Here is a 21,029-nt window from a genome sequence, read left to right as displayed (position 1 = left end):
CAGCCCCCACCTGAGGCTTCACGACCCCGACTTTGGGAACCTCTTTTCAACCGTATCCACCCTTCTGTGTCAGTCTGAACAATGTGACAAAACGAGCACAGCTGTGTCTCACCTGCCAAAGTCGCATAGCTTGAGCACAGCCGTCTCTGGGTCGAGCAGCAGATTCTGGGGTTTGATGTCCCGATGGCAGATCCCAAACGAGTGGATGTAAGCCAGGCTCCTGAACAGCTGGTACATGTACAACTACACAGGAGGGAACACACAAAGACGTGTCACAGCGGCGGAGCAAGCAAGCATGTGCTCATGACACTGATTATCATGGAAACCAGCAGCCCAGGCATCTGTTTCAGAAAGGTGACATTTATAACATGTTTAGATGTTTTTCTGACAGATACAAACACCAAATGATTTATGTTTTCCTAAGCAAAACCCAACACTTGGATGTTTTGCATAAAAAACTTTGAGTTTAAAATAAAACAAAGTCATGCTGTTTATCATTCTGCTCTTGTAAAATGCAATAAAAGTTATTTGTCTTAATTCGATGGGCTGCATTTTAAAACAAAATAACTGCGAAAAGGAATCAAGACAAATAGGTCCCACATTTGTAATTATTCTGTTATAAACTCTTTGAATTTGTGATACAAGCGATATTTTATTAACACAAACCAAATTGTTTAAAGGTAAAGTCTGAAAGGAAATCATGAAGCATACATACAGAATAAACCCTTTGTGTCAACAAAAATCATGTTTTACAAGAAATTGAAGATCAAAGTTTTCATTTTATTTTAGTGCTTGCTGTATATTTACTTTTGAGGAAAGATATTTTAACATTTTGCTTTTTTTCAAGCACAAATCCACACACAAAAAACTGATATCAGATCTTAATTAAATCATTTTGGATTTCATACCTCACCTAGGACTACACACATATGGATGCCTGGATCTGGTAAATTCTCTAACATGTAACTGTAGACAAACTAAGAAACTTGTCTTCTGTGTTTAAAATACTTAATTTAAGTATCCGACATGGCTTTATTCCTGTAACCAGATATATTTTGGTTAAAAGGCTCCTTTCCAAGTCTTCCTAATTAAGGACAGCGTACCTCTTCCTGCTACAGTGAGGGTGCAAACAAACATATGCATACCTTGACGTAAATCATGGGCAGCGTCTGTTTGGCTCGGCTGTAGTGTCTGGCCATTCTGTAGACCGTCTCAGGAACGTAGTCCAGAACCAGATTCAAATACACTTCATCTTTCTGTTCACGGGAAGCAAAAACAAGAAAACTCTGGTTAAAAATGATGACATGCATACAAAACAGGGGGTGAAAAAAAGTATTGACTATAAGAGGAAACATTAAGAACCAAATTAGTACATAAAACTAAACCTCACCACATCAGCTGTCTGTTAAAGTTGCTTTTATTGTCTGTGGTTTCTCTCCTATCTGTGACGCCTGTATTCCTGATGAAAGAAGCCATTTTTGAGCTGGTACAACTTATTTTTACATTCTAAATGGGAATCCATTGCATCTCCCCCGGGGGGCAGGGAGCACACAGCTGTGCGTCAGAACAGCCTGCGCCTCAGCAGTGGCCACAGACAGTGATATCATTTCCTCGTTTCCTGGCTGACCGGGGCCAGTGGCGGAGGGCGGGGTTCTACTGCCGAGCACACTGACCCTGAATAGATGCTGTACGTGAGGGCTCTCCACTCACTTATTCTAAGACTTCCTCTTTGCTTTGGCCAAATCAGCAGACAATAGTTCGAAACCCATACAGCCAAACCACAAACCACTTACATCAGCCTGAAATGAAATACCTTGGAAATATTTTCATACAAAGCACCATAAAAAATAATAAAGCACATGGTGATGGTGTAGTAGGAGGGGGGTAGGTTCAAAAAAAAAAAAAAAAAACTAAAAGGAAGTGTTTTAAACAAAATACAGAGTGCATTGAGGTTTCGATTTAAGGTTTCTACTTAAAACCTATAATCAGTTGAGTTTTGGGGCTGATCTAAATGACTACAAATGTTTTCTAACCACCACAACTTTTACCCCACCATAGCCAAAAGAGTTTTTAAAATAATCTAAGCTGTAAAGTAATGTAATGTGTGTTGCAGTCATCATCGAGGAGGAGTATGGAGCAGTACTCTGGACCAACCACTAAATGCAAACGTGCGCAAATGATCTCTTCCGTGAAGAAGCAGATTCTGAATCAAAACTAATAATTTTGTTCTTCCTTATTCCTCTTTGTCACTGAGAGCCCATATCCCTTTTCCTCCTAACCCCCATCTGTTAGCAGCATTATCAGCCTGACCTATATTCATCCTGGTTCCCTGCAGGTCTGCAGAGTGCAGTGAGTCAGTGAGCTATGGCAACGAAAAGTCCCCCAGCCAGACTGGTGTGAGACACTTCTGTCAGCTCAGTGTCCTGCTTTGAACTGACGGTCACCTCCTGCTCTCGCTCCGATGAACACGTGCAGCACGCAGCCAAAACATTATGACTACTGACAGGTGAAAGAGGGACACCGCACAACGTCCTGCAAGGAAAACCTGCATCCTGGCATTTATATGGATGCTCCTTTGAGACATATCACATTATTAATACTTTAAAGAACTTAAAATGAAGTCCAGACGTCACAGATTATAATCTGATGAAATATGTGGAAAATTATGTCAATCCACACAAACCATAGGCTGAGATCCCCAGGAACCAAGGATAGAACAGACACTTCAAGACACTCCAGATGATCTTAGTCTACAAACCTGACCGGTCAGAGCTGCGTTGGTGGCAAAAAGGAGACCGTGTCAATATTAGGTGGGTGGTGAAAATGTTAAGGTTAATCAATGGCTGAGTGTATTAAAATACAGGTATAAGACCCAGGAACCAGACGCACAGACTGCTTCTGAGACAAGCTGTAGGCAGAAATCCACACATTTTATATTAGATTCACTTCCATTCACTTTATATTAGATTCCTCCTTGACACACTTTCATAGCGTTTCTCTTCTTCAGGTATGAAGTCATTACCCCTTCATTGTAAAAAAAAAAATATATATATATAATATATTATTTTATATGTATATTGATAGCATTTGTGATACAGATACAGAGCCTTTTACGCCTCCTGCTAGCGCCATCAAGGCTATATTTAGCCTAGCAACAGCGATGACTCACTTCCTGCCTCTCTACAAAGCCACTTCCTTGGCTCGATCCCAGAGGGTTAGCAAGGCAGGGATCTGATTGGGTTCTTGTTCACTCCTCGCTAAATAATAAGCCCCTAATTTCGTGAGGGGAAAAAAATGCCTTTCATTCACCTGAACAACTGGCTAAGCTCTCTATCAACAACAATCACCCGCTACATTGTGCTAAAGGCTTGATGGAATATGTAACACACAGTTTGCACGTCTAGTGGGGCTCACATTAGCATGTGTGCTTGTGCTCCCTGTCATGTGCACCCAAGCTTGACTCATTAGAAAAGTCAATACTAACAAAGCATAAAGAAGAAATGCGTACACGAGTATTCAGACAGAAGGTCCACTGAGTGAGTCCTTATCTGAACACACACTAATGTACTGCTTGCAACATAGCACTTTGCATCCAAGGCTAAGTCTCTAAACAGATGTATGGTATGTCTTGCATTCCCATTAACTTGTCTCTCACTGTGTGTTGGCAAATTCCGTGGCAGCTCTGCCAGCTCACTAGACCTTAGTCATTACCCCGAGGCAGCGCTGTTGAACCGCTGCCTGTCCATTAACATTTGCGTGCATGTCTGAAATACATTTCCCATAGCCAGGATTCAAGAAGAAAAGCTGCCGTGGCCTCCAGGAAGCTACGCTGGGATAATCACGAGTGAATCAATGTACAAAAAAGGGTTTAAGAATAAGAATGAGCTGTGTGGTCCTCCCGCCCTTTCTTTAGATCGGCATGTAGTCACCTTCGGTTGCTCTTCATAGGTGGGGTTTCCATCAAAGCAGTTTTAATACGCGTTTAGATTTACAGAAAAAAAAAAGTTCTGACTGCCAAAGTACACGGTTTAGTGCAGAATAAATAGTTTTTCAAGGTCTGAAGGCGGGGTTATGGAGACCAATGACTAATTAAAGTGTGAGCACAATGTTTTAAAATAATCCAAATTGTGATTGGTCTTTAAAATCAAGGCATGTGGAATGATTGAAGTAATCATAAAATGATTGAATGCAAAATGCACAGTGTAATTGAATGTAAGAAAAATGTTGCATAATGCTAGGACACTGAAAACACTGAAACCAGCTGTTGATAGTTTTAAATGAAAAACAACAGGTGTCTTCTTCTTCCTCTCCAGCCATCTAGAAACCAATAAACATATCTGCAGGTAGTTCTTGTAAATGCATATTGGTTTGCATTCAGTGCCTAAGTTTGCAGTAGCCTTTGTGTAACAAGAAAAAATTAAACAGTCCCTATTCCTGTTTTAAGAGAACATAAGTCAGGACTCAACTCAATTTCGACTTCTTTGTCACATCTGTGCTTTGAAATGCCGTTTCACTGGAGAACTCCCAGACGTTTCATTCAAACACAGTGGGCAACACACTTTGCTCCAAAAAGGCCTTGGTAGCAGTTGGATTGTGTCAGCCCCGAGTCCACTCAGTGACAAAATCAAAAGCAGCCCACAGCAAAACTGTACCTCCACTGTGTTTCATTATAGGTAGTGTGCTCTTTCCTTTTGGGCTTCATCTAAAATTAAACTGATAAATTTCATTCTCAGCAAGCTCTTTACTGGCTTCCTTGGCTTTCAGAGCACCTTCTGTGTCTTATCTACAAATGTTTTTGCAGTAATTAGTATTTTCCTTCATTTTTTTGTCTTTCTTTCAATAATATTGTCATCAGCTTATGCTGCTGCTAGCAGAAACCACTGTTCCCAGTTGATCCACATCAGTGTAAATCACTTTACTTTAACAAATAGTAAAACTATCATAAACTGATTCTTTTAGGTTTATGAACAATGAACAAAAAGCACGACTAAACCTTTCTGAAACATGTTGTTATTTTAAGTGTTCAGTTAAACATTTTAATAGTGTAATTAAATACTTTTATGAGCAAATTTATGCCCTTAAATCTTTTTTATATTCTGTAGTTACACTGGAAGTCATCTGAGTAGTTTGCTTAAACCTGTTAATTTAGAATTATGTACAATGGTGTGCACTTTAGAATGTCCCTCCATGTCATTTCTGCTGAAAGGAAGTGACATGCAAAACGAGTCTAAATTTAAACAATTTTAAAAAGGCAACAGTGACTAAAAGACTGATTAAGTTTTGTCAGCACACTAAAGCAGTTCAGTTTGTTTCTTGAATCAAGCACATTTACTGACCGGGCATTGTGGTTGTTTAGTTACATTGAGTTATTGAAGAACTGTTATTCATCACATGTAACTCGTCATGGGGTCAAAATCCACAGGAGTAGTTGGTTTCTAAGACTGAAACATGTTCCTATATTTGTTGGAAATTTCCTTTAGAGCCCTGATCAGATTCACACCTTTTACAGTATCTATAACTCACATTTGTAATCATCATTACTTACACTCAGTCGTACTTTTACTGTTGTTACATGAATCTCATGAACTGCAGCTAAAACCCTTCTGAGCACCATGCAGTTATAATGCCTATGTGTCCATCAGTGAATAAAGTTATGTGGTTGTAAGCAACTGTGTCCTGTTGGGGGTAAATGGACGCATTTACGGAAAGGTGGCTACGACGGAGGGCAACTCTGAACCAGCTGAACGTCTCGCTGCAACTTCACATTCTGACGAGGTGAAAGCCAAGCGACTATTTGCTTACCTGCCCACGCTGTTTGGAACAGAGGCCTCCTTTTTTTAAACACACTATTATACAAGAGGTTAAAGGGTAAAAGCAAAAGCACACGGTGTGCCTCGGGCCCTCCATATGTCAGTAATTGCGTAAGACTACCTGTGCACAGGATGACAGCTGCAGCAGCAACAGCCCTTGCCTGTCTCACAGCTGCATTCAGCATGAATCCCCACTTCAGGAGCCGTACAACACCCACACATTGAAGCTCTTCTCATTTCTTAGCATTGTCTTTTTATTACTGACTCAAACTAGCCATCGAATAGTGTGAAACTCTAACATTACCTTTTGCCTACTTCAATAGCACCCCCCCTACTTTTTTCCTCCCTTCACTCTTAGACTCTCTGGGTGGTAAATCCCCATACCAACAACATGGTGCCAGTCTCCATAATTAGCCAGGCGATACGATGAGGGGGAGAAAAATGAAAGGCAACCCAACGAGGGGATTTAAAAGGTTGTAAAGCTGAAAGTAATTTCAGACTGTAAAAAAGAAAAAGAAAAAAAAAACGCACTCAAAGTGACAGAAAGTTGGGACGCAAGCCAAGATGGCAGCGCGTCGGGTTATTTCTGAAACCTCTTCGTATTTGTCAGTATACCAAGAACTGGCCACAGTTCCAAGAGGTCATTGGGCACATGGCGAGAGGTGAGGGGAGGGAATGAGGCGGAGCCTAAAGGAGAGGGCTCAAGTAAATCTATTAATAACAGACACCCCCTTCGTCCTGCAAAACGAAGCCCCCCAACCAGCTCTCAGTCTGCTTTCCTTTCACCTACCCGCACCACAAACCCACGCCGCTCATAATTCTCGACAGCTTTCCTTGGCTTGAGTGGTTGAGCAACAGAGAGGCATTCCTGACGGCGGCGTCAAGGGTATAGTCCCGACGGCCTGTGTGCCAAGTCCATGTGTGTCTATATTTGACACACAGACCTCCAGGCCTGTTTGTCAGCCAGCTGAATGACATAGTACAGCCGTGCGGTCTCCGAGAGACTTCCAGTGGTTGTCAGGGATAAAAAAGCAAGACAAAGCAGGTGGCTTCCTGTCCTGATTTACTGTGTTTAACAAACAGGTCCCACGGCAGACTTACAACCAAAAGTAAGTTGTGGTTAATATCTTACCTGTTGTAGATAAGCCTTTGAGCAACCTTAGAGTTAACTCTGCTTGGATTGACGAGCTAATGGCTAGTCCGAATAGGGCCAAGACCAAAGTGGATTTATGCAACCCTAACCTCAAAGATTTCAAAGCAGTTGATGTGAAATTACTTTAATAATTCCACATTATAAGCTGATATTTTTTTGTACTGTAGCAAGTGGGTTTATATTACAAAATGCGGCACTATTTATAGCTACATCTTTAGCCTCACAGGCTGGACTAAATAACCACTGTTGTACTTTGTGTAGCTCACATGAACAATTATGGGAAGCAATCCCATCTTCTTTGGCTCTGCATTAAAGGGTTAAAAAATGGCAGAGGCTGTAACAAACGTGAAAAAAAATGCAGATGCAGAGGCTTGAATACTGGACAATTTTTCTTTTCCTCCACTTTTACAATGATACATGATCCCCTAATAAAATATTCATCATTTTATCTGTAAATATTTGTACTGTTGTATTTGTATGCAAATTTAAAATCATCCCTCAGATGAGACGATGCACATGAATAGGATTTCTCTAGCTCACCTTGTCTCCACTGGAGTAGAAGAAGTAGCGCAGACGGACGATGTTGCAGTGGTCCAGCTTCCTCATGATCTGAAGCTCCCGGTTCTGAGCAAATAAAACAAAACGTAAAATATTACAGATTTACAGATGCATTCAGCCCAATAAATGTGAGACTTTTCAGCTTTCTGCTTATCCTGAATGACGATGAGAACATATTTATTTCGAATTCGGACGGCCGTTTGATAATATCACCTTGATTTAGTTACGAGTAATGTATTAGGTACTTTTTGTTTGTATTTATTATTAAATACTAAAAAACTAACAGGCAAAATAAATCAGACCGGTCAGTAATAAAGATTACCACTTGGTGCAGAGCAGAAGAAATAGTTTGTTATATGTCATAGTTCAGTTGTTAGTATAGTTGAACAAATATTTGCATGTCTTGTTGGAACCAGTTATTCTTCAGCGTTATAGAAATATAACTGACTGACAAATCACAGTAAAAATAGCAAAAATTTGGCAAATATGCTTGCAGACAGTCTGAATGTGGGACCAGAGTGATATGCTGTAAAAAAGAGAAAGACTAAGCTGCCTAATGAAGTAAAAAATGATGCTGTTTTTCACTCTATGAGGACTTAAACTATTCATTAAACACAGCTTCATTGTGTCAGCACCACCAGGACAGCACTGCAGAGCATCTTGTAGCTCAGTAGCCTGGTCAAGATAATTCCCTCAGTCTCATTCACTCTTGGGCAGATGTCAAACGCACCCACAGCCCCCTCCACCCTGCCTGCTTCACACCATTACACACATTCAGACACAAAGCTCCCCACGCCATAAGGTGACATCACCGCACGTAGGTCACAGAGCAGCCGTCGAACCGTCATGCGCTGCAGACAACGCCCTCGTCTTCTTGCACTAAAGTCTTTGAGTGTGTGCCTTTGTCTGTGTGTGTGTGTGTGTGTGTGAGGGAGATGGTAGCATATGGAGGAGGAGCAGACAGGCTGTTGAGTAAAGCCAGCTCCTGTTATACTGCAGTCCTTCCTGCTGACCTGTCATCCACCAGTGTCTCAGCAGCCAGAAGAGACAGAAAAACCACAACCGGCTCCCAAAAAAGACCGAGCACGAAGACCCAAAGTGTACCAACCTACACAAACACACATACAACCCATTCTGCGGTAGGGCTGGAATAAAAGCTTAAAGACTCTCTTGAACACAGACAACAAATAACTTACTTTACCATTTGATTCAAGTATGCTATCTTATTCTTTAGACACTGTTAAAAAGGGGCCGAATATTTTCTTTTTTGAATCTCGTTCATCCATCTCACAAGTCCAAATAAGTAAAAGCAGCTGACAAATACACCCATACAAAAATGCACACACTCATTTTTATTGGGGCACTTTAGCTTCTATTCCATCATACATTCAGAATCGCTCCACTATTGAATAGCACATCTGTTTTGTTCCAGAGCTGCAAAAAAATTAGCTAAGTGATACAATGAGGGGGAGAAAAATGAAAGGGATTTAAAATATTTAATCACAAATGTCTGGTAAGACAAGGGAGTTAAACGGCTGCATCGAGTCTTTCCAGCAGGTCCCACAGATTTTCTACAAGGCTACATTGTACAGCATTAGTACTCGATATGATAGAAGATTTACTTCATTAATCGTTTTTCTTATCAGGATGGACCCATTGCTCTGGACGGGACAAATCCATACTCAGACCACATGTTCTCTTTGCCTCAAGGATCTCATTTTCGTCTGACTAATAAAAGCTATGAAACCTTTGAGGTTTGAGTCGTTCTAAATGGTGACAATTTGCTCATACAAGTGAACCTCCGATGAGAAGCTGTTAGCTCAGCTTCTCCAATGAGAAGTTTTCCCTAATTGTCAATTCTGAGATCATTCTGGCTGCCTTTCCACTCCAGGTAAGATATTGATTGTTCATAACTACTTCATAGAATCCCACTTCAAATAATCTTAACGACTCCTTGAAGGTAACATAGCTGTTCAGACGTTTCTCAGAACGCTCGTTTTCTTTGTCAGATCTAATGGTTCACCACTATTCTTCCAGGTTTTAATCAGGTGTTAGAGCCTTGTTAACCAAATGTTACTCCTTTTAGTGATCTCTCAAAGGATTTACATAGCTTTTAATCAAATAAGTGTAAAAGATGGAGGTTAATAAAGCGTTCTCTGAGAACAGTGTTTATTTCATCTTCTCATTAATGAACATTGTATTACATTTATCTCAGTGGGGCAGAGTTAAAATTGAGTTTCAGTGCTTCACTTTAAATTACTTGAAGCAACTGCACCATAGGGGTTGAGGGCTTGATCAGGTTTAGGATCTCTGACATCATTTTTTTTTTTTCCTTTTTTAATAAGCTTTGTTAACAAGAAGAAAAATACCATTAATTTGCGAGCCCTATTGTTCATTAATATTGCCTAAGAGTAACAGCCACCAGACAGGCGCTCGCTCTCAGTGAGCCTACTAATGTGAGCATCCATTTTCCAATAGACTGATATGTGATCCGTCAAATGGGAATAGGAGATGGACCTATCCCATAATGCACCACAAGCAGACTGTAAGCCCACCAAGATTGTCTCGAACATTCATCAGCTACACCCTAACCCAGAGTCTAGTCACATGATTACCCTGTTTGACTTGTGTGTGTGTGTCGGTAAGAGAATGCAAAACCTTTCTATGTGCGAATTTGGGACGATTTGGTCAACCAACGCTCACTGATGAATCCAAAGTCAGACAAATCAAAGCCAAACAAAGTGTGGAGGAAAAGCTTTTAAAAAATAAAATGCACAGTATAGGTATGTGCTTGTGTGTGTAACTGCATACAGGGAGTATGCGAGTCATGTGAGAAGTCTTAGTGCTCATTTGCCTCATTTTTTCCTCACCAGCTGTTCACAAGGAGGACCGGCTTAGTGAGAATGAGCAAAGGAAAGAGGACAGAGAGAAGCCAACTGAGACAGAGGGTCTGCTTTAAAGTGGAAAAGTACACAATGTAACAGTGTGGGATCTTCAGCTGATCACTGAGCCGTTTAAAGATGCAACCTGCTGGTGTTTCATGCTAACCACGGGCTATGAGAAAGAGCAGGATTTCACTTCCCTACAGCCAACATGCAGAGTCACAAAGGCTGTTCGAGGTTCCGAGAAGCCCTGTGAATTCAGTGGCAGATGGTCGACCCCCACACCGTTAAGTGACATCATTTATCTTGTTTGATTTTGGAGAGTGAAACACTTGCTTGCACCAAAAAAAAAAAAAAGAAAGAAACATCAAACCTTCAAAAGGTTCAAAAAGTAGGGCACTGAGCTGCTGGAGTATTTAGTCGAACCAGTTTGGTTAAAGCAAAAATAACTCCCAACTACATTTCAGCTACTTTTATGAGAAATAGAGCTGCAGGTTGTAAATCCAGGAGCTCACTGTGACCGTCTTGTATTGTTGAAATACTCTGACTTTGCTGAGAGAAATATAGCCGATGCTGTGGAACAATGAGCAACAAGAACATGACTGACTTATCGGTTTAAATCAAGGTCAGATGTTGTTCAAATTAGATCGTTTTAATCTAATACACGAATCGTTTTAGTCGTTTCTTTCGGTTAAGGTTTACAGAGCGAAGCCTGAAACATGTACATTTTGTAAAACTTGCAGACCTATTTCGCCAGCAGCAGTGACATTAAGAGGCCTTTTCACAGAAGACTTGAACATGTCACAACAAGAAGGAAAACACATGTGAACCAAAGAGCATTTAGCTGCTTCGGTTTGAAGCTCTTGCCAGTTTTATCATGTAAATATCACACTTATCATGGCTTTCACAGAACACCAAACTGTGGAGGATGATGTGTATAATGTGGTCCACTACAGTCATATTCACAAACCCTATGTGTTGCAATTGACTCTCAGCTATCACCACAACAAAAATCTGTAAAACTGAATGGGTTATAGCCATTTTTGTGCCTACTAACTGATTAGCTGTGGCAGCCATCTCAAATCATGTTGACTCCAAAAAGGTAATCAGCTGTAGATGAACAGCCAATGATTAGTTTCTGAGAGTTTCATTTAAATTGATCCAATGGTTCATGAGATATTTACACACAGGCAATTACACGATCACCAGCCTTTCACAGCATCAGTGATAAAATAATCGGTCTAAATGTATAATTTTTGTTCAGGCTTTATCTATTTATAGTAATGCAGGTGGATTATTTTAAATTTCCAATAGAAACTCTCCACCATGCAGTAAAAATGGAAAAATGTTCTGGTAAAGACCTCATTAGGAGGAAACGTGCCCCCTGCAATCACTACATAATCTTTTGGTGATTGCTTAGAAAGTTGTTACTCAGCTGAATCCATCCAGTTTGAGAGCAGAAATGGCTCAAAATTCAGTTGTTCTTCAGAAAATGAAAAAAAGAAAAACAACCACTGGGTGAGATGCTAGAGTCAAATGTACAAATTATTTCCAAGGCTGTAGGTTTTTGATCTGTTCAGTTATAAATTATCCCTATTTATTAATGACAACATATCCCATTTAAAAAAAAAACTTCTTATTGTTACCATTTGAATGGGACTATATCATAATAAAGATATGTGTATCTGATAAATATTGTGAAGACTGTTTTTAGGTCCAAAATGTTTATCCATTAAGGCCGATAACTGAACACAGGATACTTATTACTCAAGAACAGGTGAAAGTAATCAGCAATATTAGCATTTATGGGGGTATGCAACCAGATTTCTTTGTCATGTTATGTTCCCAGAACAATCAAGGTTGTTATTTACCCCTAATTGAATACTTATGTCCATGTAAACACACACACTCAGGCTCTCAGCCAAGAGCAGCTCAGCTGAGAAGCAGCGAGCTGTCAGTCGATTCACAGCACAGGAGGATCCAGCAGGGCTTCACTTTGAGGGAAAAACAGCATTTCCTGCATGACACCTGAATTAAACCTGACAGATGACTAAGTATTAATGTTTTTCACTTTGTTTGTGAAAGGAAAAAGAAAAAAAGAACTTCCCCACCACTAGTACACTCACTTCCTGCAGGAAATTACACACTACACACATCAGCAGGAACAGGTTGGGAGTTTGTTCTTTGTTTTCTCTTGTTTTGCAGCTTCTCTGATCTCTCTGTTCGTGTGAAAGATCACTTTATTCCCATCTCATTCACGGTTACTCAGTTCATTCATCGCTGTGACAAATCTCTGTGCTGGTTGCGATGTAAAAAAAAAAGGAAAAAGGAAAAAAGAAAAACCAAGAGGTGACTAAAATGAAACAGCAGGAGTTTCTTTGCCCTGTCATCAGTCACACATCCTGCCTGTCCTGCCCTTTGTGACGAGCAAGAGTTAAAAAAAGATGACTGATACTCTGTGTTCATGAATGCACACGTGTTCAAAGCAGGCTCTACCTTAAATCTCTTGTCTTGCAGGACCTTCTTGATCGCCACTAGCTCCCCAGAGTCGCAGAGTTTAGCTTGATAGACGACGCCAAAAGAGCCGTTCCCGATGACTTTCGTGTCTGTGTAGCTCACCTCCTGTGGCCGGTCGGGGCCTTGGCCTGGAGTGGCCACAACTGTCGTTACCTTGCTGCCATCTTTATCTCCTACAGAGAGAAACCAGAGACATGCAGACAGTTATAACCAAGTGGTGAGGCTTTCATAGCAGGAAGAGAGAACATGACAGTTTATGTAAAGTATGACCGAGACCGCTCATTTTTCTTTTACTTTAAAATGTTGAATAAAATGCGCCTTTCATTTCCCTGCAGTCTGAAGGGTTTTCTGTGACAAAAGCTGTTGTCACACACGCACTGCAGCCCTGTTATTTCCTAGAACATGTGCAGATTATAGCCAGAGGTGGGGTATGTTACCATTAACAAGCTTAATGAGTTAGACCAGACTTTGAACAAACTTTATCCCGACAGCTCCCAGTACAAAGTAAGGCTAAAGTCCGGATGGTGAGTAAACAGAGCAGCAAGGGCTTCATATGCTGGAAATAACACACTGTGATTTCTGAAACTACCTGTACGCTCAACCTACACCCAACTTAGCCACTTTACAGTTGCCAAAACAATCCATCTACCTGGGCAATCTTATGAATGTGTGTGAACAAGCAACAGGAGATAACGTTTGTGTCCGGTGTCCTAAAGAACAATCAACAGCGAGCCTTAAAAAAATAGCCGGGGAAGATGGTGGCGTGACATAAAGACATATTTTACCTCAGTACTGCCTGAGCGATACGAAGACTTTCAGGTCCTACGTAAGGTTTGTCTTTTTCAGCTGAACATACCGACACAACAAACCTGCGGCAGGATTGGAACCAAAAGCACACAGAGGGGAAAAAATGTGTCTCTCTTTGAAACAGGACAATGATGGCAGAAAAATACAGGAGTGTTGGCAGCTCAGATCAGCGCCAACGGGGCAAGTTTGATTTGTCTTGATGCTGAAAGCAGCCCACGTAGAAATCACAGAGAAGCAAACATTTTCCAGAGAAAGTCCCTTTTGTTGAGGAAAACAAAAAGGTAGAATATAGAGAACCAGACTTTTTATAGCAGACAACTGTTTGTTGCAGATAGTCAAACAACCAAAGCACAGGGAACTAAAACCTACTCCAGATATCTTGACCCGTGACTGGGTTATCAAATGTTCAAACGTTTTCCAATAAGTGAACGCTGCATCAACAATTAGCCAATTTGCTCCTGCGGCGGCACATTTGTGATGTTGATACTTTCACTGAGTGAAGAAGACTCGGAGGTAGTTCTTTGTAAAGTGTTTCTAAAAATAAGGTGTAAGAGGATATTAAAAGGAAACTGGATTTCCCACAAATGTCTACCTGCTGCTGCCTTGACTGCTTCGACTTCTCTTTAACAACTTAAACTGGTGACCTGTTCAGTAGGTGCAGTTGAATGTTTTAAGTTGCGTAAAAGAAGATGAAAATGTTAGGAAGTTATGATTTGGTTCATAAAATTGATTGGTGCAGCTCTAATGTGTATACTCCATATGGAATTAGTGAGTTTTTATAAAAAGAAAACAGCTAAAAAGGTAAAATAATTGAAATATTGTGTTTGCATAATGAACAAAATGGGCATAATTGGTCTTATTTTTTACATTCTCAAGCCATCTAGTAGTGGTAGGAATCTTTAGGCACCTCACGATTCAATTGTGATTCAGAGGTCTGAAATATGATTATAAAATGATTATCAATACATTTTGATGATTTTGAAACTTAACTTACTATATACTATTTTATATAAATAAACACTGATTTATATATTTTCATGAATAATTAAGAATGTACAATAACATGTCAAACAGCCCTATTACCGTAATCACAAGCTGCTGACCAATAATTAGCATAGATGCTAACTTAACATAGAAAACACCATTGAAAAGCTAACGCAGTTAGCATCATGTTTATCACTGGATATCCATACACAAACGAAACATTTTAAAATACTTACTAAAAGCATGTTATGTTATGATGAGTTCAACTGTAACTTAAGGACATATTTTCTTTGGATTTAGTGAAGAAAAAATTGAAAAGATGTGAGGACACCCAACTTTACTGTAACAGGTTTCAACAACAGGAAACTATGGAAGCTCTACTTGGACAAAGGGCACAGTACAGCAACTAATCTGCTGGTTCTCTTAAAGTGATAACACAGATTAACGTTAACAAAACTGATTTCTGATGTTTGAAAAATCAATAGTCTCTTTCATGTACACAATGTGATGTGTTTAAAAAAAGATTTTATCCCCTACGCCTTGGCCAATATATTTAAGCAAAGCCATATAGCATGTAAATATATATTAAAGTTGACCAACGACAGTCGACAACATCCCATACTGGTTCATTTCTGAGAAGGTGAACCGACATGCTACAAGGAAGCAGATCACAGGCTCTGGATTGATCCAAACTTAAAGGGAAGTAGTGGCTTGTCTATCTGCCTCTCACTGCCTTTCCCTCAAACTCTCTGCAGTAAAGTCAAGGTCTGAAGTCCACATTAACACGCAGTTTAAAGGACAAGCATCCACACATGTGTTTCATAAGCAGTGCATGCAGCTTTGCACCTGCAATCATTAAAACTTTGGAGCTTAACCCCAAAAATTCCCACGCATAATGTAACCAACCCTGTAATCTTCCCTTAATCATCTTCCCTTTGAGGATGTTTTGTTTAAAGCCACATACAGCCTTCAACCTTCATAGACAAACTCCAGTAGAAAAGCCTTATTAATTTTTTTTTTTTTTAAATCTGAAATTTATTTCTCAAAATTTAGGCAAGTTTCTAAAATAGCAACCAGCCAACACGTGTGTCAGCTTAGTGTGTGATGATGACAACGGTTTTGATAAAAGGATTAGAGCTGTGATCAATTTTCCAGGTGATAATTTGAGATCAACCAATTATAATTCAAGAAAACTGTGTTCAGTTTTCAACTACAATAAAAAAAAAAAAAGAAATCAACATTTTGACTGCAGCTGATAGTGTTGAGGTTTAGGAGTCCTATCAATTCTCATTCTCACTGGCTGGCTGTGTAATTTTCCAACAGGGTTATTGATTTTGACATAAATAGTGCCTACATGGAAAGACTCTCAAATAAAAAAAAAGAAAGTAAGTTCAATAACCAAACAGAAAACAACATTTTAATGTGTTTCCTTGTTCAAATGAGTGTGTTCAGAGTTCCTTTCTGCTACTTTGTAACCAGTTAGGACTTAAAAGCATTGAGGATGTGATTATAGCTAGCATGAGGAGAGAAGAGAGGTCTGAGGAAGCAACAAGCCTTCTCTCCCGAGGCCAGCGTCTCCAAAGAGGGACTCAAGACAGATTTTCTGAACTTAAATCGACTCTGTGCATCTGTGTACAAGAGAAAAAGAAAACTGACCACTTATTCCAGCGTGGCCATTTTTGACGCCTCTGCATTTCCTGAAAACATGAGAAAAATCTGTTCACACACACACACTCAAACACACAGCCTCCACTGAGATCACATGCTGGCGCTATTAAGTGATGACCAAGCAATCCAATTACATTTCAAATGGCTATATCTTTTTTTCTGCATTTAAGAGTGACGGATCACACACCTCTGTGGCACACCAATCAGAAAAGGCAACAAGTAATTTTTAATATTATTGAATTTTCACACAGACTGTGCTTCACTTGATACTGCTGGGAAATGTTGAAAAATCACATGCAACTAATGAAAGTTCAGCTTCACTTCTCCTGTCAAATGAAATCTCCCTTCTTTTCAAGCAAGCATTTTTTTTATTCTAATAAAGTCTCTTTATAGAAACCATTAGAAAATAAACACTAAAGGCCTGTCCAAGAATAGTCCTTCAAAATAAAACATTACTTTCACAGCCTTTAAAAGGAAATTGATAAATACTTTGGAGGACAAGCTTGAAGAACGGCCACTGTTCCATTGTCCTACAGCTTGATACAAGGAGGATTCAGAAAATCATCTTTCTAATATATATCATTTCTGCATATATGGTGAATAACTTGGCTACAAAGTGGACCACAAAAGACAAGAACTTTTAGCCAGAGGCATCAATACTCAATTAGGGTCAAAGAGTTAGCTTAGACCACAACTACAATTGGCTGATACATGCACAAACAATGAAGACTGCAAGCTATATATTAAAAGAATAGAAGTGAAGATTAGTGTGATTTCAATGCACCCGTTTTGTCAACAACAGCGTAAAAACATGTGAATCTTTAAGGCCTCATTGGCAGAGAAACTTTATTTTTGTGAAAACATAAAAGTTTTGTATTGTTTCAGCCTTTAAACCATATGAAAATTGCCTTTTCGAAGCCCCAAAACAGGAACTTTTTTCAAAAAACAGTAAATGAAAAAAATCTTGAAATGGCACCCTTTTTTTTAATGGAGACAGCCAAAACACAACCTTTTAAACAATCAATGTGGTCTTTGTGGCACCTGTGATAACCTATGACCCAGGGGCATCCTCTATTGTGTTTTCCTTCACACATGGTGTGTAAGAGTTATGCACATGCTTCACACCCGATTTCCTATTTTTGTTGTATTTTAGTGGCATTGTTACATCACAACACACAGGCCTGGCATGGTTGCTACCGCGAGTCCCAATCAAAGCCTTCCTTGAATGATTAGCATTGACGTGTCAGTGAGTACGCCTCATCCCTGATCTCTGATGGTCAACCAGCTGCACTTCCTTAAAGAGCTGTGACAGAAATGTGTCAGCGTGTCTGCTGTGGGGAAATATCTCAAGAGTAGACAACGAGGGCAGCTAAATGGCTTTGCTTCGTCTAAGATTCAAACATTTCACAAGGTGTTAAGGCAAGAGCTTCACTCAATGCTAACAGTTTGATTAGTGTCTGCTCACTCAGCAAACTCCTGGCAAGACCCTTTCAATGCTGAACTTGGTTTTCGTTTCACAGAAAGACGGGCTCATTTCTTTTCCCTCAACTCCCGAACAGGAAGTTAATAAGTTGAAGCCAACTTTGCCTGCATTGTCAATACACAATGAAGGAAAACTAGAAAATGACGAGATACGTTTCCAAGAGACAGCGATAAGGAAAAAGGGGGTTACACACAGGGCGACTGAGCCTAAGTTATTTTTAGACACTTCCACCTGAACTCTATGTCTGACTCAACTCTACCTGAAATGTGCAAAGAAGCCACCACTAAATCTGACGTGACGACTACTGGTTTACCGACAGACATTTGGAGTCCTAATTTCTGAAGAATATGTCTGTAAATAATAGTTAAAGTTATCACAACAGGGCTGTCTTTAGTAATGGCTTTGAGACATTTGATTTGGGTAGAAATTTCTAATTTACTGAAGACATCTAGTTTTTTAACATAGACCTGACAAGGCCAAACTTACCTTGAAGTGGTCCAGTGTGAACATAGACTGGCCTGCCAGTCACTAAAGCATTTTAGATGTAGGGTTTTTGCTCAAGGGCACATTATCAATGAGATGCATGAGCTGCTGCTTCACTTTCCCACGCAGATTTGAAACTGGCCACCACCACCCCCAAATGATGTACGTCACCTCCCGAACCTTAAGGTTACCAAGAGCCAGATTAGTAACATCCTGTCTTGTGCAGCGAGCAGACGCTTGTACACGCTGTGCTCATGAGTGCAGGCAATCATGTCCCGCTGCTGGCGTACAGCTGATGAGATAATACGCCACATTACTGGAACATCCAGTAACAAGAATGTTGAGGCTCACACAGGGCAAACATTTCCAAACACCGCTGCGATGCAGACAGAGAGTATTTGACAAGATATGATGTGGGTGCATAGATGTTAGATATCAAAGTGGTACGCAGCCTCTAGAGCAAAGGAACGTCACTCTTGCCACCACATACACCCAACAGACTGAGGAGAGGCTGATCATCCTCTTATTAGTCTTTCCCCTCAAAACCCCAGCTTTCTTTTTACATCTTCAGTGATTCTGATGGTTCTGTGCTTGCCCTGCTGTTTCAATTAGAATCAAAGAGTATAATTAGTGCGTTTTGTTCCCATCATCACTTGTAAAACGTGAGAGGGGGACAGAGGAGAGAAGGAGGGGAGAGGGGAGAAACTGCAGCTTTGAAATGCTAAATAAGCCTCTCATTGTTCTTAGCCAGCTGCCTCTACCTCCCCCCCCAAAAAAACTAAATCTGTGAGCCCTAATGTGAATGTATATGTACGTGTGCCTTCCCATCTGCCTGTGTAGGAGGGGGTAATAGCATTCTCTCCACACACACATAATACAGCTGCTTAGGATCATCAGCCAAAGTATCCACACACGAGCAAAAGGCACGCACCATTATGTGTGTGATAGGATGGTAGAGGTCACGGTGGAAGCCAAAGTCAAGAAAGTGGGGCAAAAAAAAAAACAAAAAAAAAAACGCTTTGCTAGATTCCAGCAAGTTGAAAAAAAAAATAAATAAAGTATCCAAGCACCTTATGAAGTAAATTAGGTCTGGCATTTATCCACAGATGCCATTCATTTGCGCTCTTCCCAGTAGGAGATTTTTCACTGGAGATGCATTCTCACAACAGGAAAAAATTAAGAGCAGCATCTTAGCACAGGGCAATGTTGTGTCAATACCACATTAGGATGGCAGATGAGACTCCCTATATCCTGTATGTATTGATGGCTGTGTGAAAGTCGAGGCCATGTATTTGGGGCAAGTCGCACTTTTGACAAGAAAATGGACAGCAACATCAGCAGGAAACGTGTTCGAAGAAGCAGCGACTCTTTCCAACGTGCACGTCCCAATCGTCTGAAGGAATCAGCTGTTGCGTCACTCGCTCTTTTTTCCAGAGTCTGTGAGCTCGCCAATCAATCAAATGCACACAGTCCTGTCCAAAGACTGTATATATCTAGAAGTTGAAGCCAGCTTTCCTGTCAACTGGTCCCATTACAGGTTTTAGGCTCTGCCCCCTCCATGTTAATAAACAGGATATTGCCTTTGGTAAAATAAAAAATAAAAAATACTCTTTGCTGCTATATTTTGAAATAATATTTTTCTAATATATTAGTTGTAATTAGTGATTTTATGCTTAAAAGCTTAAAAAAAATAGTCAGGTAACACCATGATTATGTGTGGGGGAGCAGGTGGGACTTAAAGCCCCACATCCCATATGCACAGACTTTGGTTCCAAAAATACAATATGGCAGCTCCCATAAACCAACAATAAAAGACGGCTGGGACACTTGGTCTAAAATACATACAGATTTTGGTCCTGTCTAAAAAATTATAAGATGTGAAAACCTATTTATAGAAATTAACTGGAGCTATGATTTTGTTTCGTGCAAGTACGGCTGAAACAATTCATCAAGTAACTTGAATATTAAAATCTTTTAATCCACGTGACAGCGAGCTGCTAAGTGTTCGCTATCTTTTACAAAGACGGTTGTTATTGTTGCACATCATTCTTACGGTACAATGTGCGTAATAGAAGGAGGAAAATAAAAGTAAACGGCAAAAGTCTGGAACTATATCAAACAAAAAAGAAAATACAATTAGCTTAACACAATGGCGTCAACAATTTTGTGTAAACAATAGCCTGATGCATTTTTGATTGAAACGACATCCCCACAGAGACAATCTTTACCCACAACAAACACACGCAAAATCCTGAGTCATTGTACCCGAACTGATGTACAAAGTTAGAAAAATGTCATAAGAGGAGCTACCACACACACTGCTGGTAGAACGATCTAGTGCCTGTGTTTGTGTCTTTATGCACAGATGCTACTTGCTTCGAGAAGACATTAAGTCCCTTTTTGCAAACACTGACATGTTCTTATGAGAATAAAAGAAAATTCACAAGCTGTACTTCTGCGCTTTTACGGAAGAGGACTTACAATATCTCAACTATAATGAGGAGCTGACTCAGTTTTTAAAAAAGATATTTCCAGAAAAAAAGTTTGGATTACTGGAGGACAAAATGTTGCAGGTCAAACATGGAGTTTCAGGTCATTTTCCCCATTTAGCTCTACATGTCTGTTGGACACTGCAGCACCCTGCAGCAAAAAAAAACCCAAACTAAATCCTGTAACAGACTGTC

The 21,029-nt window shown here is 40.0% G+C and overlaps 1 protein-coding gene across 5 annotated transcripts in view; it reads right to left on the bottom strand.

The window, feature by feature from the left end:
* gsk3ba (glycogen synthase kinase 3 beta, genome duplicate a) overlaps window positions 1-21,029 on the bottom strand; it is a 32,878-nt gene that overhangs the window by 7,521 nt on the left and 4,328 nt on the right. For all 5 annotated transcript variants that reach the window (XM_017410302.3, XM_037976144.1, XM_017410304.3 and 2 more), the window contains 4 exons: window positions 12,900-13,093; window positions 7,504-7,587; window positions 1,146-1,256; window positions 113-243 (listed from right to left, as the gene is read on the bottom strand). In XM_017410302.3, the coding sequence (XP_017265791.1) occupies window positions 113-243; window positions 1,146-1,256; window positions 7,504-7,587; window positions 12,900-13,093 (520 nt within the window). The remainder of the gene's footprint in view (window positions 1-112; window positions 244-1,145; window positions 1,257-7,503; window positions 7,588-12,899; window positions 13,094-21,029) is intronic.

Source organism: Kryptolebias marmoratus, linkage group LG6, assembly GCF_001649575.2.
Source record: "Kryptolebias marmoratus isolate JLee-2015 linkage group LG6, ASM164957v2, whole genome shotgun sequence".
Classification (NCBI taxonomy): Eukaryota; Metazoa; Chordata; class Actinopteri; order Cyprinodontiformes; family Rivulidae; genus Kryptolebias; species Kryptolebias marmoratus.
Note: the sequence above shows the minus strand (reverse complement) of the source record. Positions and strands in the feature narration are given on the sequence as shown.